The sequence below is a fragment of the Sorex araneus genome, chromosome 3, assembly GCF_027595985.1.
Source record: "Sorex araneus isolate mSorAra2 chromosome 3, mSorAra2.pri, whole genome shotgun sequence".
NCBI lineage: Eukaryota > Metazoa > Chordata > Mammalia > Eulipotyphla > Soricidae > Sorex > Sorex araneus.
Genome location: NC_073304.1, coordinates 29,276,870 through 29,304,583, shown reverse-complemented (window position 1 = coordinate 29,304,583; position 27,714 = coordinate 29,276,870). Strand labels below are relative to the sequence as shown.

At 39.0% G+C, this 27,714-nt stretch overlaps 1 protein-coding gene and 1 long non-coding RNA gene across 8 annotated transcripts in view; one reads left to right on the top strand and one right to left on the bottom strand.

Moving 5' to 3' along the window:
- The window catches only part of SIPA1L1 (signal induced proliferation associated 1 like 1), a 356,124-nt gene that overhangs the window by 181,987 nt on the left and 146,423 nt on the right, over nt 1–27,714 (top strand). For 6 of the 7 annotated variants that reach the window (XM_055133897.1, XM_055133896.1, XM_012933609.2 and 3 more), the window contains exons 1-2: nt 21,834–21,969; nt 22,630–24,432. In XM_055133897.1, the coding sequence (XP_054989872.1) occupies nt 22,932–24,432 (1,501 nt within the window). In that variant the 5' untranslated portion in view covers nt 21,834–21,969; nt 22,630–22,931. Of the gene's footprint in view, nt 1–21,833; nt 21,970–22,629; nt 24,433–27,714 lie in introns of those variants that run through there. The other variant, XM_055133895.1, reaches the window with a different exon arrangement.
- On the bottom strand, nt 13,474–21,558 carry LOC129403684 (uncharacterized). The gene is made up of 3 exons (XR_008629379.1): nt 21,440–21,558; nt 18,534–18,688; nt 13,474–14,488 (listed from the first exon to the last, which is right to left on the bottom strand). It is a non-coding gene; the product is annotated as an uncharacterized LOC129403684 (long non-coding RNA).

Sequence of the window (27,714 nt, the reverse complement as noted above, 5' to 3'; positions counted from 1 at the left end):
ACACTGAACTTCTAATTTTGTTAGTATTGAAATAGCTGGCGACTGGGAGATGTAACATCATCTCCCAGTCGCCAGCTATTTTGAACTGATCACTTAATATTCATAGGAAAAGCAGTAGATAGATCTAATTTTCCTTTGTCCACACACACCGTCTTAATTTACTGTAGTGACCAAGGGTTGTCCTGCTTATAGGTGTTATGTTGGTGTGTCCGGTGTGTTTATGTGTGTGTGTATTTGTGTGTGAGTGTGTATGTTGCCAAGGATAGATACCAGGGTAAGACAACTCATCAACATCCCTGTCTGAATCTTGGCTTATGCAAATGGAACGTTCAATGTAGTACTTTTAAATGTACCAATAATATTAGCCTGCTTCATGAGCTGAGGGAGAAGGCAGCTGGAATAGAGAAGGGATCACTAAGTCAGTGATGGTTGGAGGGATAGTTCGGGATCGGAGATGTGTGCTGAAGGTAGATAAAGGACCGAACATGATAGACTCTCAGTATCTGTATTGCAAACCATAATGCCCAAAAGTAGAGAGAGAGAGTATAGAGAGAGTATCGGGGAAATTGCCTGCTGTAGAGGCAGAGGGAGGGGTGAGATGGAAGGGGGTGCATACTGGGGACATTGGTGGTGGAAAATGTGCAAGGGTGGAGGGATGGGTGTTCAATCATTGTATGACTGAAACTCAAACATGAAAGCTTTGTAACTGTATCTCATGGTGATTCAATTAAAAAAGAAGATAAAATTCAAAAAAGGGAAAAAATACAAGTCAAATATTTCCACACACAAAATAAATGTATCAAGAATAAACATTAAATGGACAAGAGGTTTTCTCACCTAATATTGATGAATATTGGTATTAAAACATATACTAATGTATTATTTATGCTCAGTAAGATGGCTTGGTGGGGTCTGCTTAAAATAGTACATTTTCCTAAGCAAACGAATGCCTTTTGATTATAATTATTAATCCAACTGAGATTTTACTGTTCAAATCCTCAAACATTAATTATAGGAAGTTATAAGCCTCATTTTAAAAGTAACCATATTGAATAAATAAAAATAAAAAAAATTTAAAAGTGGACTAACTTAAACTATGAAACTTCACACACATTAGAGATTTAAAAATAATTGCAAAGATAAAAAGTAGAAAGTTGAAAGACTACTTACTCTTTGATAATGGAGTAGTAAGGAAAGATGGTGTCTTCCTATCACAGTAAATCTTTAGCTTCTTATCAGCTACCTTGAAGCCCAAGGAGCATTCTTGACATTCTTGAGTAAGCTTTTCATAAGTGACCTTCTGGAGGAGTTTTTTTCTTTGTTCATTTGTATGTTGATAAGAACAAAGATGACAGTTTACAGATCACAACATCCTTTCACTTTATTCACATAAAAAATGTTGGTGGCTTTTTGGATGTTTTCTTGTTCCTCTTAATCGCCGTCATCCCTAATCTTAACTGCTTTTTACAGTACTATAAGCATACATACAAAACAGTTTCTCCTCTTTAATTTTTGAAATTGCTGCTCCAAATACACGTGTTCTTATATACATATTTATGTATACACTCTCATATATACATGTGTATGTTTATATGTACATATGTCTGTGCATTTATCTTCATTAATTTTTTTCCCTTGGGTGTTAAATTTAATAGATACTATGTGCCATGCACAGTGCTGCTGGTAGAACCTGTAGGAAACCTGCATTGTATAGAGAGTACAAAAAAAGCAGGACTAACAGTCACTGTTAATGTACCACTGTTAGTGTAGCTGGTAAGAAAGACCTCATTTTTCCACTTAGGAATATTATGAATTATTATGTTAGGCTCAAGCTGAGGCTGCCAATAATAAGTAAAATATCATTTCTGGCTTATTATAGTATGGTATTTAATGAATTAATTAATTTATTTATTTGGGAGGAGAGTTGGGTCACATCCAAGCAGTGCATGGGAGTGTCTCCTGGTGGTGGAGCCCACCTGATTCGGGGTGGAATTGGGCGGAGTTGCCTGAAGACCAGAGCCCTGTGCTATTTCCCTGGCCCTGGTTTTCTACTTAAAACATATCCACTTGTTTTTTTTAAACTAGGTAACTCAACTTGCTGAAAAATGAATACTGTTAAACTATATTGCAGGTAATTATTTGGTTAATATAAAATAGTTTTTATTTAATATTTTGTTTATACTAACATTGTGTTAATTTTATAGTTTTGTTTATATTGGTATTAATAAAATTTTTATTTAATATTTTAATAACCAAAATATTGGTTAATATAAAATAGTTTTATGATTACAAGTGGTTAAAATGATTATAAGAATGTGAACTTAGCATGGTTTTGATGTACACAGTTATTGTCTTCACTACCAGCAAAGTGCTCAAAATGCTCAAAACTGCCCACCGATGTCCATTTGACTCCTAGCCTGCCCTCTCCTCTTTTCTCCCAAGGTTTGGTAATCTTAGTTTTGCACGTACAGGCAGAGTTTGCCGTCATTAGCCATTCATGATTTTTTAATCCACTTTTAGAGTTATATTCTTGGTGATTTTCCAAGAGGAATAGGCTAAACTATTTCACTAAATTTAACTGCATGTCATGTTTATTTGTTCATGGTCTCTTCCATCAAAGGCAAACTGTAGAGTCATTATCTACCTCAGATGTTTATTGAATAATAGATATTTGGAGCCAGAGAGATAATACTGGATCAACACCAGTTAAGCTCATCCCAATATAAATTATAGATGACTGATTAGTGAATATTGAGTTGAAATCAAGTTAAAATCGAGAAGCAAAAGCAGTAATTTTGTTTGGTGATTCAGAACATACCAGACATTATCTTAGACCTAACTCAATGTTATATAGAGAACCACACTAAATTAAAACCCAGGTTTTAAATTTTATTCCAGTTTTTACATTTTCTAAAGATTAGCCCAACATTTAAATTTTAACCTAGTTTTGTACCTTAAAAAAAATTGTGGAAATGTCACCAACAATCTGATTTTAGGAGAGTGTAGAAATTGGATATTTAGGAAGCTCCTTCTAACATGCTTGGTGAGAAATTTTGGTTCTGAGATTGTGATCCAACAGCCCCAAACTTCCCACCATGATTTCATTTAAAGAACTCTTGTCAAAAATGGGGTGAGAAGGCTGGTGAAAACTGAAGCAGCAGTGGAACTGGCATGTGCTCTCACACACAGCTGTGTAGATTTGTTTGTTAAGATTGAGTTTGTGAACCTAAATGATCCAAGTCTCATGTATGTTAAATTTTCTGAAGTATTTAAAGCATGCAAAGTAGAAGTCAGCATTTTAATTTTCTGCTCAAACTTAATTGCTCAAACTTGATTACAACTTCCTGTTTTGTAGGGGAGGCATAGCAAGACAGAAAAAGGTCTAAAAGTTTTTTTCATAAGATTTATATACATATATAATATTTTTATGTAATATTTTTTATTGTTTAAAGATTTACTTCATTTAATCTGGAGTGATAGTACAGCATATAGGGCATTTTCCTTGCACTCGGCCAACCCGGGTTCAATCTCTGGCATCCCATATGATCTCCCAAGCACCACCAGGAGTAATTCCTGAGCATCTCTGGGTGTGGCCCCCTCTTCCCCCACCACACACACACCCAAAGGAAAGATTCACTTCACTTTCCTGAGCCAGACTGATAGAGAATATTTTGTCTTAGATGATCACTAAAATATAGGCCAAAAAAAGACTGCTTCATTAGCACTGCACATTTATACTTTTGTATAAGCTTATTGTATTTTTTCCCAGTAGACTCAAATTTTCTGTAGCAAATGAATTTGGAGATAGATTTTGAAGATTGTGTTGCAATTACCATGTTTTGTCATTCCTTATTGAACACATACTCTCTTTTTAAAATGGTAACTAAATGGTAAGCATCACTGACTGATAATGTCACTTCTCTCTCAGACTTATTTGTTTATATGAAGTGATCAACTATAAGCCTGAGAAAATCAAATCTCTATAACAACTTAAGCAAATGACACGTGGGAGGTTTTTTTTTTTTTTCACATAAGAAGTAGCATCTGAAGTAAACTATTGGTGCCTTTGTGTGTGCTCAGAGATGCCTGAAGGAACCTGGACCCTTGTCCTTTATTTCCTAGACTCAGACTGTAGACTGAGGCCCCACATGAGGTCATGTCACTTAAAGCAGAATTATTTAGTTCAAAAATTTCTTAATGATGTATTATCATAAATTATTGATTTATACACCTATGGTCACATAACATACTCAGTAGTATTGCCTAAAATCAGATTTGTATATGCCTGTCATCCCACTGTTCATCAATTTGCTTGAGCAGGCACTAGTTAACGTCTCCATTGTGAGACTTGTTACTGTTTTTGGCATATCGAATACGCCACGGGTAGCTTACCAGGCTCTGCCGTACAGGCGAGATACTCTCGGTAGCTTGCCGGGCTCTCTGAGAGGGGCAGAGGAATCGAACTCGGGTCGTGCTTGACAAATAGTGATTCCTCAGTTTACAAAGATTTACCTACAATTTATCATATCTAGAGATTTCCATTGATTTTTTTTTAGATTTTTTTCCCTCAGGCATTTTATTCTTTAGGTACTCTACTTGTGCTGTTATGTTTTTAAAAGAGAATTATATTTGCTCTTTATCATTTAATTTTTTCAAGGCAAAAACTGTTTTGTATTTTTCTGTTTTAATTTTTATATAGTCTTCAAGACCTCGTGCTTTTGGATATAGATGTATGATGTATGTATGTGTGTGTAGAAAGACATATATGTTTACAAACTAAAATATAGTATATGTTTAAATTTACATTCCCTTAAGCCACGTTAATTACTAAATGTTAGGACAGCAAAAGAAAAATTATATTGCAATATAAAGCTTTCTATTTTTCAAGATAGAAAAATTGAGAGAAATAAAAACTATTAATGCTAATAAGATTTTTGTAAGGTTAGTGGATATGAAATAAATGGGCAGTTATCAATGTCTTTACAGTGTACTGATGATACTACATTAGAAAACATGATTGCATCTGTGATTCTAGATATAGCCGTAAAATATTACTTTCTGGGCACCACATAATAAAAGATGTGGTAGTTTTATGAATTAAAAGGTCATAAGATCTAAAGTAGAAAAAAACAGTAATAACAAGTCTCACAAGACGTTACTGGTGCCCGCTCGAGCAAATTGATGAGCAGTGGGATGACAGTGATACAGTGACAGTGATAAAGTGAAGCTCTAAAGCAATAGGGTGTATGCTACGGAGTAGAAAGGCTCAGTATTGCACAGAACTTTCCCAAAAATTTCCCTAAAATAATTGATAAACCTGTTGTAATTCAAAAATTAAGCAGCAAAAAAAATTAACTTTGAAATTAGAATTGCTGTTTGAAGAAATAGTCTTACTGGGTTCATCAGGATTTGCTGTGCTGCCGTGGTGCCTACATCAGTGTAGCACTGGCAGAGTAGAGAAACAGACCATTCAAATTGAAGACGACCACACAAAGAGACCGCCACATGCATGGGAACTCCTTTCTGACATTGCTTTACAAGTCAGTTTGGAAAATTGGACTATTCAAAAAGTAATGGTAGGATAATACAGCAAAATTAAATTATATTTCTGTAATTTTGGGAAAATTAAAGGCATACATTTTGAAGAGACTTTGTTTAAAAGAACATATAGGAAAACATCTGTATGATATTGAGGATTGGGAGGTTTTTTAAAAAAACAAGATAGTTAAAATTCATAGTGTAGGGGCTGGAGTGATAGCACAGCGGGGAGGGCATTTGTCTTGCACACAGCCGACCTGGGTTCAATTCCCAACATCTCATATGGTTCCCCCGAGCACCGCCAGGAGTAATTCCTTAGTGCAAAGCCAAGAGTGACCTGTGTGCATCACCGGGTGTGACCCAAAAAGAAAAAAGAAATCACATCGTAAAATAGAAGAATAATAAGTGCTACTTTTTTTGAAGAAGGGGTGGGTCACAACCACTTGTGCTCAGGGCTTCCTTTTGACTCTGTGCTCACTCATTACTCTTGCCAGATCACAGGGTACCATATAGGGTGCCAGGGATTGGCCATGTGCGATGCAAGTGCCCTTCTCCTTACACTGTATCTCTCTCCTAAAAAGTGATACATTTTTAACAGAAGACTTAAATTTTCTAAATGTAAGAAAATAAAACTTAAAACAGAAGTAAGATGCTATTTATATTACACATATATGACAAAACACATATATTTTAAAATGAAAAATTATATGCATGGCATGTAAAGAAGCCTTGTATATTAATCATAAAAAACTGGAGAGAATATTAGTAAATTAATACCAATAAATCATTAAAATTCTCACTAATTGTCAGAAATGCCAGTGAAGGCAGCAAGATAGCATTTCATACCAACATATTTGCAGTAAATCAAACTCAAAGATGTGGCAACAAATGAGTTTTATATATTAGTGTTGAATTGTAAAATTGTTGTAACCATTTTTGAGAGCAGTTTGATAGTATCAAATAACATTGAATGATGCTCCAACTAGAGTTTTAGCAGTTCCCATTTTAAAGTATTCTAGAGATACTTTCATTCATATTTCCAAATAAATTGCAAAAAAATGGCCCTTCTATCATTGTTTGCAATACAAGATAATTGGAAATAACCCTGGATTTCAATCCCCAGATTCGCATACAAAAATGGAAAACATACAAAAATTATTTTAAAGATTGTATCTTTTATATCAGCATGAATACATCTTAGAAAAAGTTGCATGGAGAAAATAAAGTTGTGGAAAGTTGTATTCCATATTATACATCTTTATAGATTTCATAAACATAAAAATGCTATTTAGCAGGATCTATTGCTCATTTAATCTTTGATAAAGGAGCAAGAAATATAAAGTGGAACAAGGAAAACCTCTTCAACAGGAGGTGCTAGGAAAACTGGGCAGCTATACATAAAGAAAAAAATGAACTCAAACCTCTATCTAACACCAGGCATAAAAGTCAGATCAAAATGGATTAAAGACCTCAATATCAGACCTGCATTCATTAGGTGCATGGAAAAAACATAGACAGAACCCTCCATGACATTGAAGCTAATAAAGGCATCATCTTCAAAGATGAACCACTGGCAAAGCAAATTGAAGCAAATATAAACAAATGGGACTACATTAAAGTAAGAAGCTTCTGCCCCTCAAAAAAAACCATGACAGTTCATAGAAAGGGAAAAATTATTTACCCAATGCCCATCTGATAAGGAGTTACTATCAAAGATATATAAAGTACTGATAGAACTTTACAAGAAAGAAAACATCCAAGCCTATCAAACAGTTGGGAGAAGAAATAAACAGAAACTTCCACAAAGAAGAAATTCAAATGACCAAAAGGCACATGAAAAAAAAAGGATCTATTGCATATTTAGGAGTGAAATTTCTCTGCAGAGACTAAAGGAAGAATGGAATTTGAAATTGTAATTTCTTTCATGTTTGAAATATTTCATAATAAAGATTTTCACTTTATTATTATAATACTTATTATGAAATAATAAAGAGATTCCTAGTTAAACATGCTAGATTGAGCATGTACTGTTAGAATCCTTCCCACCCTAGTCCCTATGGTAGTGTTATTGAAAAAAATATAAAAAGACACAAATATTCACACAAAGAGGGAAAAGATGCAAGCAGATTAGATTTATCAGCACAGTTTGAGTCAACAGAGAGGGGGGGAATGTATTGCAGCTAATTTAGTGATGTGGAGAGAGCCAAATGTGAATGACTTTAAGGAGGAATTTCAAGAAAAGTTGACCCTGTATAACCTCAGAATTGAAAACCCACGGCTCTAGAAACAGAAAGAATTATGATGAAACTTTTTTCTCCTTGAACTTGATTCCCAGATGAGTGGAAGCCAGGCAGGAAATGCAGCCATTCTTCTCTAGAGAAACTCTCGTGTATTCTAAAAATGACATAAATACTGGCATTTGTGGGTTCCCCAGTATACAGAGAAAACCCTCTGATTTAAGCAGGAAAGGAAATCATGGAAGTTCTATTTAGTAATTTGTAGAGTCCCTGCCAGGCTGTGAGTGTAGAGTCCCTGCCAGGCTGTGAGCTAGGCTTGGAAAATGGGCAAAAGCGAGGAGCAGTTCAGTGATCAAGATAGCAGCGTCAGGAGAAAGCATGCCATGTGGTTCTGCCCACATGTGTGGCTCTGCAGAGCCACTGCTGACACCTCAGCAAGGGTACGGGGTGTCCGCTCCAAAGTTGCCCTGCTCACACCAACTTCCAGGTAAATGGACACATTGCCCTTTGCTCCCTCCAGATGGGCTTTCCTTTTGTTTGGGGGCCACACACCCAGTGGTACTCGGGGATTATCCCTGGCTCTGCACTCACGAACCACTCCTGGCGGGCTTGGGGGACCATATGGGGATGCTAGGAATTGAACCCTGGGAGACTGCATGCAAGGCAAGAGCCCTACCCATCATGCTATGTCTTTGGTCCTTGGAAATGTACTTTTCAATTCAGATTCCAAGATGTGCATTATCTGACAGAGGGACAGGCTGTATGTCTTCACCCCATATGTGAGGATGGCTGGAAAGGGACAATGTGACAGTTTTAGCTACTAGAAGACACACTGCAGGAGGGGAGCTCAGAAAATGAAACATGGTAGGTGGTCATAATATACTTTCCCCTAAACTACATGATTCCCTACCCAGCCCTCGAGATAAGCAATGTCTGCTACCGGTCAACAACTGTGCCCACTGCAGAGAGCTTTGTTCTCCATTGTAATCCTCAATAATAAAATCTGAAAGCATAGCCAGTGACTGTGGACATGAGCAGAAACCTCCTAGGTGAGAAAGACAGTGATGCCGACCCACAGAAGTAAATAGCACTGTAGCACTGTCGTCCCGTTGTTCATCAATGTGCTCGAGCGGGCACCAGTGACGTCACCGTTGTGAGACTTGTTGTTACTGTTTTTGGCATATTGAATACACCACAGGTAGCTTGTCGGGCTCTGCCGTGAGGGCAGGATACTCTCGGTAGCTTACCAGGCTCTCCGAGAGGGAAGAAGTAAATAAAGCTAGGAAAAAGATAAACACTGAATATAAAAAAGAGACTTTGAAATTTAATTTTATATTAGTAGGAATAACAAAAAAAGATTTGTAAATCACAAGCAGAATCTTTTCATCCTCAATATTGGACCCAATGGAGCATCTTCTGCACCACTGAGCTACATCTCCAGCTTGAGAATATAATTTATTCAATGAACAAAGCAATTAGAGAACATAAAATCTCTTCAAAATTGAATTTGGGTCAGTTTAACAAATTAAAGTCTCGTTGGGAAATGACGTTTAAAAAGGTTCTTTTGTGTACCTGAAAGGAAAATAGAGAAAGGGAAAGATTAAAAAGTTCTTCAGGATGTCCAATATCCAATAAAAAGACCATTTAAACAAATGAAAGAACAATGAAGAAGAAAAGGAGTTTTTATTTTTTAAATTTTTTTAATTGAAATTCTGTGGTTTATAGTACTATTCATGATTGTTTCCAATGCATATAATTCCAACACCACACCAATCACCAATGTGCCCACTTCCCTCAGAAAGGGAGTTATTTTATTTTATTTTTTTCTGGTTTGGGAGTCACTCCTGGCGAGCTCAGGTGACCATGTACTGTTCAGGGAATCCAACCTGGGTCAACCATGTACAAGGAAAAAGCCTTACACACTTCTCTTTGGCCCAAGGAGTTATTTTTTTGTTTCATCTACCTGACCACAATGTGTTTTGTGTTAGAAAGACCCACTGGTGTCCAGTTACAAGGACTATAAAGTGACTCACGAAAAGACCTCTTCAGTATTAAAGGAACATTCCCTAAAAACTCCCCGAAAAGAACATGTATAAAAGAACAGTCAGTAAAATATGATTGGACTTTTTATTTCCAGCAGTGGAAGCTAGATGGTAATAAAAGAATACTTTAAAAAATCCTAATGGTAAATATTTTACTGCCAAGAATTCTGTAGCCAGTTATGTCAGTACTCAAAACTTTATCATCATGTACCCCTACCCCTTTTCATGTACTTACTAAGTATAGATGGTAAGATGCATCAGAAATGAGGGGTAAACTGAGTTACAGAAAGTTGTGAGATCCAAGAAGCATGGATCCTTCCAGGAAAAAAGTAAAAGGCACTCTGGTGAGAAGGATGGCATGTTTCTGAAAGTCCTCAGCCACCAGTGCTCAGCTGGGATTGGGAAGATGCAATGTCAGCACCTACCCACTATACTATCTCTCCAGCCCCTGTTATTTCACTTCTAATTCATCTGTGCTAAAACCATGTAATTTTTGTTTGGTGATTTCCATTTCAAGAGTAGGGGCTTTGAACCCAGAGGTATGAGTTTTGCAGTGATGTTGCTCATAGGCGATCATGGGAAGGGGGGGGTTGTTACCGGCACGCCCTCCGTCCAGATAAGATCCGGAGCTGCCGTGCTCAAAACAGACCCTCTGCTGGGGAGGTGGGGGTGATTCTTGGTGGTGGAGGGATATGTGCACTGGTGAAGGGATGGGTGTTTGAGCATTGTATGACTGAGACTTAAACCTGAAAGCTTTGTAACTTTCCACATGGTGATTCAATAAAAGAATAAATTAATTAAAAAATATAAAGAATATATATATATTAAAAAAAGAAACAGACCCGCTGCTCCTAAAGACTATGATTCGAGAGGTCTTCTAACCCATTTTGGCACCCAGAGCGGCTTCTTACAGAAATGCATCTAGACTGTGAACTGAGCTAAAATATCAGAAATCCAAGACCGCGCAGCCGCAACAGCTCATAGAGTCTTCATTCTCAGCAATGAAAAGAAATTATTAAATGATGCCTTTTCAGCAGGCCTGATTGTTGGGGGGAAATTCCAGACAATAATAGTGAGTTCTCTATTGAAATATTGAATGTATTCAAAGTATAGAGAGAATAAGGTGAAGATCATTAGCTACTTAGGTGGGGGTATGTGGGAGGGGGGGTATATTGGGGTTCTTGATGGTAGAACATGTGCACTGGTGAAGGGATGGGGGTTGAATCATTATATGACTGAGACTTAAACCTGAAAGCTTTGTATTTTTTTCACGGTGATTTAATAAAATAATTTTTTTAAAAAAAGAATGGGGGCTTTGGATATTAGGATTGGACAGGTATCTACCCCCAAGAATCTAAAACATTTAATTAGGGCAAAATATACCTAGCCATGTGCAGAGATAATTATGGAATTTCAGAACGTAGTAGGAACAGAAATATTTTTAAGGAAGGAGAGGGCCCTGGAATAAGGTATGACTCAGGGTTGGTCAATCCCTAGAACAGCCATCGATCGAAACAGCCAGTGCAAGCTACATAGGCTGTACCTCCCCCCCCCCCACCCCAGACTGCTGGGGGTCCTGGAGATAATGTACACTGTACCTAGTGATGATTGTGCCCACTTGAATGGCGGCCTTCATGGAAAATGCACCTTCTAGGAGGACGGAGAGGTTTTTGAGACAGGAGGCAGGAATCGATGAAGTCTGGATTCAGAAGTGGGCTCTGCCCCAGATGTTTAACCTTTGGTGGCTTTATAATTTCTGCCTAAGATACCACAGGTTTGAAAAGTGAGGGCTTCAGATAAAGCATTCTTTCTAATAACTCCCAATGTAAAAATATTTGTGTTATGTGCATGGAGGAGAACTTCTACTCTGGCTTCTTTGTTCAGTAGAGCTTCACGTAAAGGCACTATCCTTTGTTTAGAACAAACCCATTGCTAAGTTGTAAGTCACACAATAATGGAGTTGCACTTGGGGAGCCATGGAAGGTCCCTGAAAGACAAGGATGATGACCTACATTAGTATTTTAAGGAAGTTAATGGTCAACATTTTCTCCTGCTCAATGTAGAGCCTGAGTTGGATTCAGAAGCAATCCTTGGCTATAAAGAGTTTCCTTTCATCTTTTCTAATAAATCCTGCCCTCAAGTCTCTAGCTGCTGGCCCTGTATTTACTGTGAGTTTATGAGACCTGGTGTCATCCACAGTTTCCTGACCTCTCTGCAGATGGGCATCTTCCCTCCTGCTTTCTTGTGAGGACTGAAGGCAGCACCCCCTGTCACAAAGTACAAGCAAGGGGTCACAAGTCCTTGTGCTTTCACAGTTCTGGAGGGAAAAAGGTTATTACTCAGAAGTCAAGACAGTAAACCACCTGTAATGTGTCTTTAAGGAAATGCCAATGCAGTATGACTTATGTTTTAATTTTTTTTAAGTTCTTGGCCCTTGGACATTTTAAAATCTGCTAAGTGGAATATGGCTGCTGTTTATATTAATATTAATCATAGTTAGTACCTATTTTGATATTACAGTTGTGTGCAGGAGGGAAACATATGTTCATCCATTATTCTCATTAACATTGCATCTTTAAAAATTCTTCTTGAAATCCAAATTTTCAAAGGAGGAAACCACATTCTCCTTTCCGGAGCATTTATGTTGTTTGTAGTTGCTCACTGTGCCCTGTTCTGCATGCTGCGCTGTTTCCAGTTAGCTGCTGGGCGGGTATGCTCCCTTTCTGTCTTCTTTCCTGACCGTGGCCAGCGTAGTGCAGAGCAGTGAAGTTTTTCAAGGGTCCACCTGCAAAGCCATCTTAATAATGCCCGTTCTCTACTGTGGCTCCTCATCTGTGGATCAAAGGCAGTTTTCATGGCTTATTTAGTTTAAATCTGGCTTAATACAGTCAGGACCTTTTCTTTGCCTTCTGCCCTAGGAGGAGAAAGTCAATATTAAGAGATTCTTCCTCTCCCAATTAAATATACAGGTTCAGTTTCCTGAGCCAGGGATATCTTATACCACTTTATAATGCTCTGCAGAATGTGGGTCGATGCATTTAAATGATGACTTTAAAGTTTGTTCCCATTCTGCAGAAGGGGATTGGGAGTGAAAGAGAAGCCTCAGTTTCCCCTTGCCAGCAAGAGGGGAACTCACAGCTGCCCCTCACCAGCAGTTCCATTTCTCTCCATTGAGAGACTACACCTCACCCCCATGGCCCTATCTGTAACATTCCTGGAGTTCCCCAGGACGCTAATCTTCTGTCCCAGGACTAGGAGTCACAAGACTAAGATAATAAACAATACCCGAGGCAGGTGACTAGAAAGACAAACCAGCCAGACCACCCTGCAGGTTCCCTGCATTCTGTGTCACACAAACACCTGGTTTTCCTAGAAAGATCCCACAAGAAGAGCCATAGTTAACTTAGTCCTATACTAAGTTCCTCCCCACTTGGGGAGCCCCTTTTCTTTTCTCTTCTACTTTCCAATAAACTTTTCTACTTTCCAACTCTGAGCCTGAGCATCTTTATTACTCAATATTTTCACTCTTGAAAATACTGAAGAACCTGGGAAATGCAAATGAACACAGAGACCCACCACCGCCGCTTCTGCCTTGCCCGCATCAGGAGGACAGAGGGTGAGGTATATGACAGCCTCACCTGGTTTTCCAGATCTGTACAGCTTTGTAAAGAGGCAAATAGACTTTGGGTGCCAGGCTACATTTATTTTCATATTCAATGGAAAGAAAGAATCTAAATGGGGAGAGAGCAATGGTGTTAATCACCTGAAAGAAGCCATTCTTCAAATTTTATAAATAATGCTAATCTCATCATCTTTAGTTCTTTATACTTTGTATGGCCCTCTTTGATCTCGTTTTAATGAGAGGATTTAGCATAAGAGCATCTCATTGGAACAACCTCGTATTGTTGAATTCTTGTTCGGTGATTAATGGTCGTCGGTTTAACACTGTATTATTTGAAAACTGGTGTTTAAATTGCATGTTAGTCACTACTTTCCCAAGTTAGATATGCTTTTTAGACCACACCCGGCGATGTATAGGGGTCACTCCTGGCTCTGCACTCAGGAATTACCCCTGGCGGTGTTCAGGGGACCATATGGGATGCTGGGCATCGAACCCAGGTCGGCCGCGTGCAAGGCAAACACTCTACCCGCTGTGCTATCACTCCAGCCCCAAATTAGATATGCTTAAATAGTGACTCTGCCAGTAGTGCTCAGAGGCCAGGAGTACTTGGTCTGGTGCTCTGATCTAGCTGCCTGTCCTACCCAGCAGTTCTCAGGGCCACGGGTCCACGCTCAGTGGTGATAGGGATCAAACACGCAAACATGAGCTCTCTGCCCTTGGAGAGCTGTCTCCCTGAGCCCTGGGTGATATTTTATTTTAAAATTTCAGCAATAGGATGATAGGTTTTGGTTGTTTTCCTCTTAGATGTGTTGTGTGTATATGTGTGTGTGTGTGTGTGTATGTGTTTCTCATTACAAATGTTCCATACAATCACTTGTCTTATTTTCTCTTCCCTCCATTGTTGCGGTGGTCTGAGATCTTGCGAACTTGGTCACAATGCTTGCTGGAGTCACGCTCCTTTTTCCTGTGCTCGATGATGGAACACACACACCTGGCTGTGGGACAGCTTCAATTGCTTGCAGCAGCAGAAATCTCAGCAGAGTTGCCAGCTGTAAATCAGCAAGAGAATCGCGGTATATATGGCAGCACCACAAATTGAACTCACAGTCTCACATGTGTGGGGTAGACACTGGCCACTGAGCTGTCTCCCATCCTGACCCTCTCCCCCTATGCTCATTTGAAAAATAAAGTCATAGAGTAAGCAATGTTTATAACACATAGAGCACTGAACTTCTCTATGTGAAACCCTGGGCTTAGTCCCTGGCCCTGCCAAATAAAAAAATAATTTAAAATAAAGCTTTATAGGAAAGTTGTTCATATTTGGGGGTGGAGGACTAGGTTAAGCAATGTAAATCCTTTGGCGAACTTCCTTTGCTTTTCTTATAGATCTGTAAGTAACTTTTTATGATCATAGCAAAATTTTGTGGGTTTTTTTTTTTTGGAGGGGCCAACCCTGGTGATCTTTGATAACTGTCCCAGCGCAGAGTTCAGGAGCCCTGCAGAGTCAGGACTTGAACTGAGGGCTCCCATACAAAGCACTTATCACAGCCCACTTGTGCCATCTCCCTGATCCCCAAATCCTTACTAAATTCTTCATGTATTTCCTTTTATTTCTTGTTGGTTTTTTTTTTTTTTTTTTTTTAGTATCCTGAATTCTTTTAAGACTGGGCCTGCTTGTTCTCAGTCAGTTATGCTCTATAGGATTCAGTAGTTGTCCTGTGTTTGACAAAGTGAGTTCATGCCAAATTAACTAACAGGTCCCTTAATGAGGTTGGTGTTGTTGTGGTTGTTGCTGAATTAAAATAATATTGGTTTACAGCATTACATGTGTCCAGTGCAAGTATTGTTGATTGCATGAGGCTTTGATAAGCTAATAAGTATTATCAGATTCTCAGTGAAGTGATGTAGATTGTTTCTCCACCTAATTATGAAACCCCATTTTTGCGCAATGATACCTTGAAGAATTTGAAGCACAACTGTGTTAGCATTTCCTTAAAGACATGTTACAGATAGTTTGGCTGTGGTATAGGTTTTTTCAGTACCAGATCTTTATATAGCACTGTAGCACTGTCATCCCGTTGTTCATCGATTTGCTCGAGCGGGCACCAGTAACATCTCCATTGTGAAACTTGTTACTGTTTTTGGCATATCAAATACGCCATGGGGAGCTTGCCAGGCTGTGCTGTGCGGGCGGGATACATTCGGTAGCTTGTTGGGCTCTCCGAGAGGGACGAAGGAATCAAACCTGAGTCGGCTGTGTGCAAGGCAAACACCCTACTTGCTGTGCTACCGCTACAGCCCACCAGATCTTTATATACATTTATAAAATCAGCTGTTCATTTTAGACCATAGTTTACAGTATCGACATTTGAGTTTTTAATTTGTTTAAAATAAATATTAGTGTACAAACTAGCACATTAAAAATGCTCACTTCATTGACCTAGTCTGATGTGTTGGTATGGTAGTGCCATGGAAATTCTTAAGAGCCTTCATAAGCTGGTAAGTTCTCATTTCATCTCCTCTAAAGCATTTTTTTTTTTTGCTGCATTTCAACCCATTATCTTTTCTCTACTAATTCTAATTCATTGGTACATTTCTGTTTATTCCCTTTCACTCTCTAAATCTAACAGTACTTTCAACTACTCATATTCAGTACTTTAACATTAATTGCTTATTGCATCAATTTAGTCATTTAAATAGAACATATAAATATTGACATGTATTTTTACTTCATATTGCCAGGTATGGAATCATTTTACTATTCCTTTCTGCCACCTTTTCACTGGCTTCGTTATTTCTTCTATTTTTATCATCTCTTTTCTGTCAGCAAGCTTTCTAGCTCCCCCAAATGTTGTGTTTTCCTATTTTCCTGTTATTTCCTTCATTTTCAACCAAATGAAATAACTTCAAATCTTAGTAGGCATTCGGATGTGTGATCTTCTTTACTGAACTTATTTAGTGGTTTGGCTGCACATATTTTTGTCTATTTTGCTCTTTACTCAAAACAGATCTTTTTGTTGGGAGGGTGGGCTTGGACCACAAGCAGCACTGCTAATTCTGGTTTGGTGCCCAAGGGTTCCTAGATTTTTAAGCTGCTTTCTCATCTCTAAATTCAATGTATCTTCATTTTGCTCTGTACCTTACATTTCCCAAACATCTTGTTTCACTTTAGTAATTCCAGAACAAGTTACCTGAGCCTGCTTGTCTCCATTAGTGTTTTCTTTCTCAGATAGATTTGTTTTTCTCAGACTTTCCTGCTTTTTGTTGAAGGAACAGAACAGACACGAAAGGGAAATTCCACTTACATGCTGATTCATAAATCTTAAAAACAGCCCGTGGCATTACACTGAGATGTTTGTGGCATTTCAGGCCAACTTGAAAGAGAGATGTCCCTTCTGAGATGTTATTTTTATGTAATGTAAGTGAAATTCAGAAGTGCCAAGAAGAGATGTAAAGAAAATAGTTTGCCTTATTTGGTTTTTTCAGCTTGTCTAATGGTCAAGTGCTGTGTGTTACATATGTAGTAAAAGTATTCCTGTTACTTTCGGAAGCAAGTATATTTATGGCATTCTCAATCTACTTTATGAACTATTTACATTGCCATTTTTATAAATGCTCTTAACATTGTATATATGAATAATCAAGGTAATTGAATAGTTATTCATCATCAGAATTCCTCCTGTTGCCCTGAAACATTGATAACAAGAGCTGTATTTGACTCTGTACTTACTGGTTATGGAATTACATATTGGAATATGGAAGTTCAGAGATACCACATCTTTTTGGTGACTGTATCATAGAGTGGGGGCTCTTTGGGTTGTTATTTTGGGGGTTATATTTTGTTTTGTTTTTGCAGGGGGCTGGGGGGATTGTTGGCTTGGTTTGTGAGCCACACCTAGCAGTGCCTAGGGCTCTCTGCTGGCACTGTGCTAAAGAATCATTCCTCAGGAGATTGAGGTTTCTGGGGATTGAACCTGAGACAGCCACATGCAAGGCAAGTGCCCCACCTACTGTACTATCTCTCCAGCCCATTGCCATGTAATTTTGTAAATTATTGCAGAATGGGACTGTAGTTGTTAGAGATTTTTTTTGTTTTTTTTTTGTCTCGTTATAATTCTTTTCCTTCCCATTTATATAGCTTTTAAGTGGTTCTTTTTTTCCTGTGGAAGCAAGAAAGGTTTCTATGTTGTTACTTTCATTTGGTTCCTTGAATTATTTATTGTTCTCACTTCCTTACCACACATTCCTTTGCTGGGAAACTTTTTACTTTCTTCTGCCTGTCAATTCATTGGAGAAGGCAGATATATAAAAGAACTATCAGGTGAGCACTTGCATATGTTTTATCTGGGACTTAGGGAAGAGAGTTACTACAAGAGATTTGGAGTACCTGTACTGTCGGCAGCTGAAGCTTCCGGTACCAGTGACGATGCCCGGCAGCACTTGTACTATCCAGCTTTCTCCTCCTGTAGTTGCATTATTGGTTTTCATTCAGTGCGGTGATTCAAGTAGTCAGTGCTCTGATTTTCAAATTATTTCTTTTATTTTATTATTATTATTTTTGCTCTGGTGTACCCATGCCTGCAATCTCATCCTAGTGCATTCAGTGCATCCTAATTCTAATACCTTCTAAAAATTATTTTAATGTTATTAAAGTACTCTGATTTACAAAGCTATTCATCATTGAGTTTTAAGCATACAATACTGCAGCACCAATTCCCACCACCCATGTTCTCAGGCTCCTTCCCATATTCTCCTTATCCCCACCTCCAACCCTCTTGACAGGCATCTTTCTAAATTTGGTTGTTAAAGTTTGTGTCTCTTGAGATTTCAATGTTGCTGACTCTGTGATTTAGATATTTGGCTCTATTATTCCTTTGCACCATTTTTGTACCTTAAACCTTTGACCTGGTCTTGTTACTTCTCACCTGTCTCTTATTCCCTTCCCCTCTATTCGTTCTTTCCATCTTCCACCTATCCTCTGGGGCCTGGTTGATGTGTGAATCCCCCTTCAAAACATTGCATTGCCTCACCCAGTTATTCTAAGTATCATGTATAAGTGATAATCATCCTGTGTTTATCCTTCTTCTGACTTACTTCATTTCAAATGATGTCTTCCAGTTCTCTTCATGTCGCAGGAAATTGCATGGTTTCATTATTCCTTACATCGGGTATTATTCCATTGTATCTGTATACTACATCTTCATGATCCACTGATCTATAGTTGCAACTCCACTTCTGAATTTCTATCCCTGGACAGAAAAAAAGCATTTATTCAAAAGAATGTATGCACCCCAGTATTCATTGTAACACTCAATAGTTAGGATTTGGAATTCACCTAATTCTAATACCCTTTATAGATCCTTCTAAAAGTATAAAGAATGCTAAAAGAAGTAAACCAAGAACCATCCTGGAATCACCAGCTTTTGAATAGGTCCTTTTTATGATAATGAGGAGTTAAAAATAATAAGCAAAAATAAAGGAAAGAGAAAATAAAGAACATAGCTAGCATTCATGAGCGTCCAGAGCAAAGAGAGATTCCAAAATAAGGGGAATGGGTCAAGGGTGTAAATGTCTGAAAGAATCAAAATGACCTGGATTATTTTCACACTGCAGTCTCTAGTCAGCAGTCAGGGACTTTCCGTAGATATTCCTGTTGACCAGTGTGTGGTGGGTATTCAGGGTAAGGAAATGCAGTAAGGCTCTCTGGATGATTTAGAGAAGAGTATATAGCTCTTCTGGAAGAACAGCAATATAGGAAAAGGTCATAGGTTACATTGCAAGAGACCAAAAGTGATATAAAAAATGTTAGTACAATTTAAATGACTCACATTTCCCAGAAACTGGCTGAACTAAAAAAGTGTTATTGGTATTCTAGCTAAATGCACCTCTCATGCACTCAAATAATATCTAAAGCTATAAAATCAAATGTGTAACATGGAAAACTTTAATATGGCCTCTTTTTAATAGTTGGAGGTGACATACTATAAATTAGTACGGATCTTTCTAATTCTGTATCACTGTAGTGCTGTCACCCCGTTGTTCATGGATTTGCTCGAGCAGGCACCAGTAATGTCTCTATTGTGAGACTTTTTAATTCTATTTTTTATCATATTTTAACAATTGCTTAGGCAGATTTGTGGATAATTAAGAGAACTGCTAATGTTAAAATACATTTGCTGTTTCTCTCAAACCTAAGAAGTAGATTTTAAGGTGTTACTGATCTGTCACTTTACACATATGGATGACATCTTTTGTTGATGTTGGTTTTTTTGGGCCATGCTGAGCAGTTCTCAAAGCTTAATTCTGACTGCGTGTTCAGGGGTCAATACACGAGGTGCCGGGATCCAACTGAAGTTGGCTGCATGCAAGGCAAGCCTCTTATGGCCTGTACTGTCTCTCCAATCTGACTTCTTTATTTTTCAACTAGTAGATTAATAAATACAAAGCATATTTTATGCTTCATAAGCTATTTAGTATCTAAAGTTTATATTTCACCTCAAGAGGTTGATACCATTAAAATTTGATGTTATTAAGAAAAAGAGAAGGAAGGAAAGAATTAGGGAAAAATAGGGAAAAGTTACTGTGAAAGAAAAAATATCATGTAACTTAGTTATCTATCTTGAAACTCCTCTTCTTTTAGAGGTCATTAAACTATGAGTACTCTCCCCTGCCCATGTCTCCATCTGTGTTTTGAAATTAAAAGAAAACATTGAGGAGTTGTTTTAATCAAGACGTAATAGAGTCTTGGAATTTCTTTCAAATTGTGAAGACATGTTTATGTTTAAAAAAATAGATTTTTTTTAAAAACCAATTTTCAAATTTAGGGCACATAGCAAAGAAAAATTCCACAGTGGTAGTGACCAAAATTGGACATTCCAAGTCAGTTCTGTTTACTGTATTTCAGTTCTAGCTTTTATTTTCTTTATATAGTGGAGTTAACATCTAACATGCTTAAAAAACATTTCTGCAATAACTTCTTTTCTGAGGAAATGAAATGTGTGAGTAGTGTTTTTATTATGGTGGGATTGGTGTGCTGACCTTTTAGGATATGCAAGTTCTAAAAATATTAGGAGATTTGGTTAGATTTCTGAGGGAATGTGAGAGTTGTGGAAACATCTAAGTTTTAGAAGAATTGACAGCATTATTGTATATGCCAGAATATGTATATTTGGGGAGGGAGGAGGGAGGGCCACATCCAGTGATGCTCAGGGATACTCCTGACTCTGTGCTCAGGGATCACTCCTGGCAGTACTGGCGGATCATATGTGGTTCCAGGGATTGAATATGGTTGACTGAGTACGAGGCAAGTGCCTACCTGCTGTTCTACCTCTCTGGCCTTTAGAATATTGTTTTTGAAAGATGCTTAATTGAAATAGATACCCCCCTTCTACAAATAGATTAGATTCTACTATATATTCTATTCTATTTTATGATTTTGATTAAAAATAAACTGAGGGGAGATAGATCATGCTTGCTTTGCATTTTCGTTCACTCGACTGGTTTTCCTTCCATTTTGAGAGGGGCACTTCTTGCCTTTAAGCTCTCGCCACATGTGCTGTCTTTGGAAGCAACAGTTAGCATGTTATTTCATTTGAAGTCTCACAGTGACCCAGGACCATGGAAACTTTTCATAGCACTATGGCTGTTGTAGTAGGCTGGAAGCTCAAAAGCCAGGTTTAATTAGATAGCAGTGCAAAAAAAAACCTTTTATCTCTTTCACAAAAGATGGGGAAGAGGAGCTAGAATGAAAACAATTAGCGTTTATCTGACCAGCTGCCCAGACCAGCCTGTGGGATCCCAGCTGGAGTTCTGCTGGCCCTGCATTCTGCAGGCAGCATGCTTTTTTTTTTTTTTTGAAACACCCCTAAATGTTCCAGCCTTTAAATAGCATCGAGTCTTCTAAAATGATGCTGCGTACTGCACGAGAAATTAAAGTGCTGCCTGGGAGGCAGGAAGCCGACTAGAGATGCTTAATTATTGTGGAAGTAAGTGCTTGTTACCTTTGAGTGGAATGCAACGAGCGCGGGTTGTCCTCCGGGTGTCAGCGGTGATTTGTAGACAATGCAGCCCTGTCAGTGCAGTGCTGGTTCAGCAGCATCTCTCCAAACATGTATTTGGCAAGAATTTAAAGGCCACCTCTTGTGTTATTTGCGGAGCCTTGGAAAAGGGTCCTCTGCCTTTATTTTCAGGATGTACGCAACCATGCAGGATTTCGTGCTGAGAATTCGTGCCTCTTGCCTCCTGAATGACCGGCTTATGAGGAAGTTGGCTTTCTTCGCCCTTCACCTGGAAGGATGTTAGCAGTTCTCTCGTCTGCTGGGAAACATGGAGAGGTCTATCCAGAGCCACGTTTGATTTCTGCTGTCTTCATAAATTAGTGCTGAAGGGTGGGGTAGATTGCAGTGTGTTAGGGAAATGCAGGCATTTTGTTGATGAGTGGAATTTCTAGCTTTAAAAGTAGATCAAATGGAAGAGCTTAGGCAGAGGTGGAGGTGAATGCTGGATTCATTCTGAAATATTCCTCATCTGGGTAAGTAATAAAGTAGAGGAGAAAGCGGAGTTCTAATGGATATTCTGGCTCTGAGAAAATCCTGTTTTATTTTCTGTCTTGTATTTGTTCTCGCCAACTGTATTAAGCCTTTGTAAAGAACAACAGCAACAACAACAACAAAAAATAATAAGTAAAAAAACAAAGATTTTAAAATGTGGACGGTATTAACAAAATCAGTATTGCAATATAGTAAAATAATTTTTCAATTCTGGTCTTGTTAAAAAATTGACTTCTGTTTCTCTAATGATCTAACTTGTTTGTGCCTCTAACTTCCTATCAGCAAAGTGGTTTGTGATATTCTACCTTGTTAGAGGTCATTAGTCTGAACTTGGTCTATGCTTGGGGTAGGAGCTTTGATGTCTTAGAAATGATTCATGCCCCCCACACCTGCTTGTAAAAAACAGCTCAAATAGACTAAAACGTTGGTAGCCTTTTTATTATCTATAATTTAAACACAGATTTTATTAAATGCTTTCACTTTTTTTCTTTTATACCTGCTTCACTAAAAACAGAAAATGTGAATTGTGATGAAACGGCCCATACTTAGTCTTTCATTTTTATGTGCTTGGTTCTGGCAATTGCATATTTATTTTTAGATGTCTTTATCGAATACTAATTTCGATTGTCCTTCTCTTTTAGAGAGAGCCGGGGATTGTGACAATCTCAGAATCTCAGTAATACAAGTTCCATTCAGTTTTTTCTGAAAGAACGCCATCTATCAACGTGTAGCAGAGGAACTGTTGTGGATTATAATGTTTTGAAGATCTGAATTTTCAGAAATCTGAAAATAAGGCATTGTTTAACCTTTTCAATGAAAACTATCAGGATCTCACGCAACTGTGGTGTTTTCTGGAAACCATTCTCCGAAAGGGAAATGCACATTTGAAACTTCAATACAATGGTCCTTTCTGCAGGGATTTAAGTCTACTTGTTTTTACATCATGACCAGCTTGAAACGGTCACAGACGGAAAGGCCGGTTGCTACCGAGAGAGCCTCTGTAGTTGGCCCAGATGGCGCTCCCAAAGTACACACCGACGACTTCTACATGCGGCGCTTCCGGTCCCAGAACGGCAGCTTAGGCTCATCCGTCATGGCTCCTATTGGGCCTCCCCGAAGTGAAGGGCCCCACCACATAACCTCGACCCCCGGTGTCCCAAAGATGGGGGTGAGGGCAAGGATTGCAGATTGGCCCCCACGAAAGGAAAATGTCAAAGACTCAAACCGTTCAAGCCAGGAACTAGAAACCTCAAGTTGCCTTGAGAGCATGTCCTCCAAAAGCAGCCCGGTGAGTCAGGGAAGTTCTGTTAGCCTCAATTCCAGTGACTCAGCCATGCTCAAGAGCATACAGAACACGCTGAAGAACAAGACTAGACCATCGGAGAACATGGACTCCAGATTTCTCATGCCCGAAGCCTATCCCAGCTCCCCCAGGAAAGCTCTTCGGAGAATACGGCAGCGGAGCAACAGCGATATCACCATAAGTGAACTTGACGTGGATAGTTTTGATGAATGTATCTCACCCACATATAAGACTGGTCCATCACTGCACAGGGAATATGGTAGCACATCTTCGATCGATAAGCAGGGAACGTCCGGAGAAAGCTTCTTTGATTTGTTAAAGGGCTACAAAGATGACAAATCTGATCGTGGTCCCACTCCAACCAAGCTCAGTGACTTTCTCATCGCGGGTGGGGCCAAAGGTTCTGGTTTCTCTTTGGATGTTATCGATGGACCCATCTCACAGAGAGATAACCTCAGGCTCTTTAAGGAAAGGGAAAAACCACTCAAGCGACGCTCCAAGTCTGAAACTGGAGATTCCTCCATCTTCCGTAAATTACGCAATGCCAAAGGTGATGAACTTGGGAAATCATCTGATCTCGAAGATAACCGATCAGAAGACTCAGTCAGGCCCTGGACGTGTCCAAAGTGCTTTGCTCACTATGACGTCCAGAGTATATTATTTGATTTGAATGAGGCGATTATGAACAGGCACAACAATGTTATTAAGAGGAGAAACACCACCACCGGGGCTTCAGCAGCGGCTGTGGCATCCTTGGTCTCAGGACCTTTGTCCCATTCTGCCAGTTTTAGCTCCCCAATGGGCAGCACAGAGGACCTGAATTCGAAAGGAAGCCTCAGCATGGACCAGGGAGATGATAAAAGCAATGAGCTCGTACTGAGCTGTCCTTATTTCCGGAATGAGATAGGCGGAGAAGGTGAGCGGAAGATCAGTCTGTCAAAATCAAGTTCAGGCTCCTTTAGTGGCTGTGAAAGTGCCTCCTTTGAGTCTACCCTCAGCTCCCATTGCACAAATGCGGGAGTGGCTGTACTTGAAGTGCCCAAGGAGAACTTGGTTTTGCATCTGGATCGAGTGAAGAGGTACATTGTGGAGCATGTGGATCTGGGCGCATACTATTACAGAAAATTCTTCTATCAGAAGGGTGAGTGGAGATCATTTTTATTGAAATTTTCTTATGTGCTTTCTCTGGGAGGGGGGCGCAGTAGAGTTTTCATTTTAGCAGCAAGATCTATCCAGTTTTTATTTTAGCATCAGGACCTAAAATTGAATGTCTTTCGATGGTGAAAATAGTTAAACATTTGTTGCAAGTGTCTTAGCATTTTTTGAGTTCACTCCATTTAGGTATAAAATGGTTTTGTATGTTAGGTATTCATGGTTTTTAAAACTTTAGTGAATAAAATATTCTGTGACTCAAAGATTCATGTGTCACCTTTAGGGATATATGTCTTATAAACTTGAAAGTAATTTAAATATGCTTTTTTTGGGGGGAAGAATGACAAAAATCATCCTTGGGCCGTTTTTTCATTTATTTGGCACTTTTTCAGATAGTACAGGATAATGTCTTTTCCTTCTCAATCATCTCCTCAGGAAATAGGAATCAGAATGCTTCTCTCTCCATTTCACAAGAATTTTAGTGAAAATTCCATTAAACAAAAGACATAGGGAGCCAGTTAAATCTCAGAGCCATGAGTCAACTCTAGGGCTATTTGAGATCCTGGAGACAAAGGTCCCTTAACCTCTGGGTGATTGCCTTTTGGTTCTGTTTGGGGGTAATAGAATAAAGAGATGTATTGTTAGATCATGCTTTACATAGTTTTATCTCAAACTTGTATTAAGGACCCTGGGATGTATTTTGAAGTAAGTAGTATACATGAACTTCTATAAGCTTTCTGAGTTCTTTCTAAGCAGCATTATTAATTGAAGAGTGAACTTTTCAGACCTGCCCCTCACCAGGAAAGAGAGAGCTCTAAGGAGGGCCACACGTCCATGGTCTGTTAGCTGGCAAAGAGATCTCTGAGGTCAGGAGTGAGGCCTCATATGTGTCCGCTGCTGCAGCAGCGTTGGACATTGTTTGGGGGTTTTGAATCTTATTTAGATATATTTCTACAAATCAGTTTTCATTGCTGAAACTCATTATAACTTTATGACACTGTCACTTCAGAATAAAGTTAATCTTACGGTGATAATGTGCTAGACCACTTGAGACATTTTATCGAACAAAGAATCTTATCTGAATATTAAATCTCCGTATTTCATTCCTTCAAATGTTTGGCAGAGGCCCCAGAATCAATGTGGTACTGAAAATTCCAGTTGTATTTTAAACAATCTTTGTTCTCTCAGAATAACTGTCAGGAGTTAATTTTCAGAAATCCAACTTTTTAGTCTGACCTTTATGACTCAGGTTTTCTCAATGCTGCCACCTTGACTTTATGGAGAGAGTACTGCGCATTATAGATGCAGAATGTCCTCTCTGCCAGCCTTTTTGATTTGGGGGCCTGACAGCCTCCTGTGGGCCCCTAGGCTATTCTAAAGGGGCCAAAGTTGTGAAAATGGCACAAATGGAGGGACCATCCTACAAGAGGGCTGACTTGTAGGATGGGGAGGGGGAATGTAAGGAAATGTGCTTGGAAGGGGGCCATGGTAAGAAAAGGCTTTGAGAAACACCACTGTATGCCTAAGAGGCATAGATATTTCCCTTCACAAACCCAACTGGGCCAAACTGAAATGTCCCCAGAGATAGCCCAAATGACCATTAGGAAGTAAAATTGCATCAAGCTGAGACTCCAGTGGTATGTTGCTTCTGACCCAGCTGTAGGAGGAGGCCACCTTGCTAAAAATTAGCACATTTCCATCCAACATAAGAGAGCATATTATAATCTTTTTTTGTGGAGGGAAGTCACACCCAGTGATGCACAGGGGTTACCCCTGACTCTGCTCTCAGGAATTACTCCTGGTGGTGCTTGGGGGACCATATGGGGTGCTGGGAATTGAACCTGGGTTGGCCGCTTGCAAGGCAAATGCCCTACCCGCTGTATTATAGCTCCAACCCCATTAGTTATAATCTCATGGAGGTGACATTTGATACTTTTTCCTATTAGTAAATATAATAGTAATGCATATTTTTGAGCACTTACAGACAGGAATTTTGCTAATAAGCATTTATCATGAATTGTATTTTCCTCATTTCAATGAGAAATGAGCCCACTGAAGTAGGTAATGTCCTGATTGATATTCTGCAGATGAGGGGACTCAGGCTTAAATGGTTTAAGTGACTTACGGGCTTAACTTGTCATGGAGCTAATGAAGTATGGAATAAAATGTTGAACCCCCTATATTTCAGAATAACTGATTTTAGTCCATAACACTTCATAAATTTAAAAGCCATTGATCCAAAGTAGTTAATTTGAAGCATTGAAAATATACTCTATCCATATTACTAGAGCTGATTACAGAAAATATTGCTAAAGCAGAGAATCTGTAAAAAGCATACCTAAAATAAAATATTTTATTTTTATGAAAATACCTAAAAATATTCTTGCTAAATTCTTGTGAGGCCAAGTCTTTTTTATTATTATTGTTAATAATAATAATAATAATAATAAATTTATTTATTGAATCACCGTGAGAGCAGTTACAAAGCCTTTTGGTTTAAGTCTCAGTCATACAATGATGAAATACCCATCCCTTCACCAGTGTCTTCACCACCAAAAACCCCAGTATACCCCCCATCCCACACCCTCCCCCTACCTGTGTGGCAGATGATTTCCACATTACTCTCTTTACTTTGATTACATTCAATATTTTGACACCAGACTCACCATTATTATTTGGGATTTTACCCCAGCACCCATCTGCCACAATAGCAGCTGCGCAATTTTGGAATTCTGAAATTTTAATAATCAAATCTAGAGGGATTACTGCCAAATGCCTCTGGGCTCCGAGATTTGTTTCTGAGTCTCTGGGATCATGACCATTAAGCAACTTGATCAGGAGCCAGAGGGGCCATTTGTGGGCAGCGACTCGAGGTCTTGGGGGGGTGGGGCGGGGGAGGAAAGGGCCGGCTCTACCCCCATCCCCTGAGGCCCCGAGTGTCTAGTCACTGCAAGCCCATGGAAAATGGCAACCACCAAGCCACCAGGGTTCCCAGTGGAGGGACAGCACCTTTTCCCATCTGGGGTGGCCCAGGACCGGTAACCAAATACGAAGTCCAGACACATTTCTGCTAAAAGCTGCTGGGTTCCAAGATTTGTTTCTGAGTCTCTGGGATCACGGCTTAAGCCTCTTGATCAATAGCCAGAGGGGCCGTCTCGTTGGGGCAGGGGAGGAAAAGGCCCAGTCTTTATTTAGGCAGTGATTCTAGTGTTTCAAATTTTGCATTGTACTAAAAGGGTAAATCATCTGAACAAAGTTATAGGCACTATAA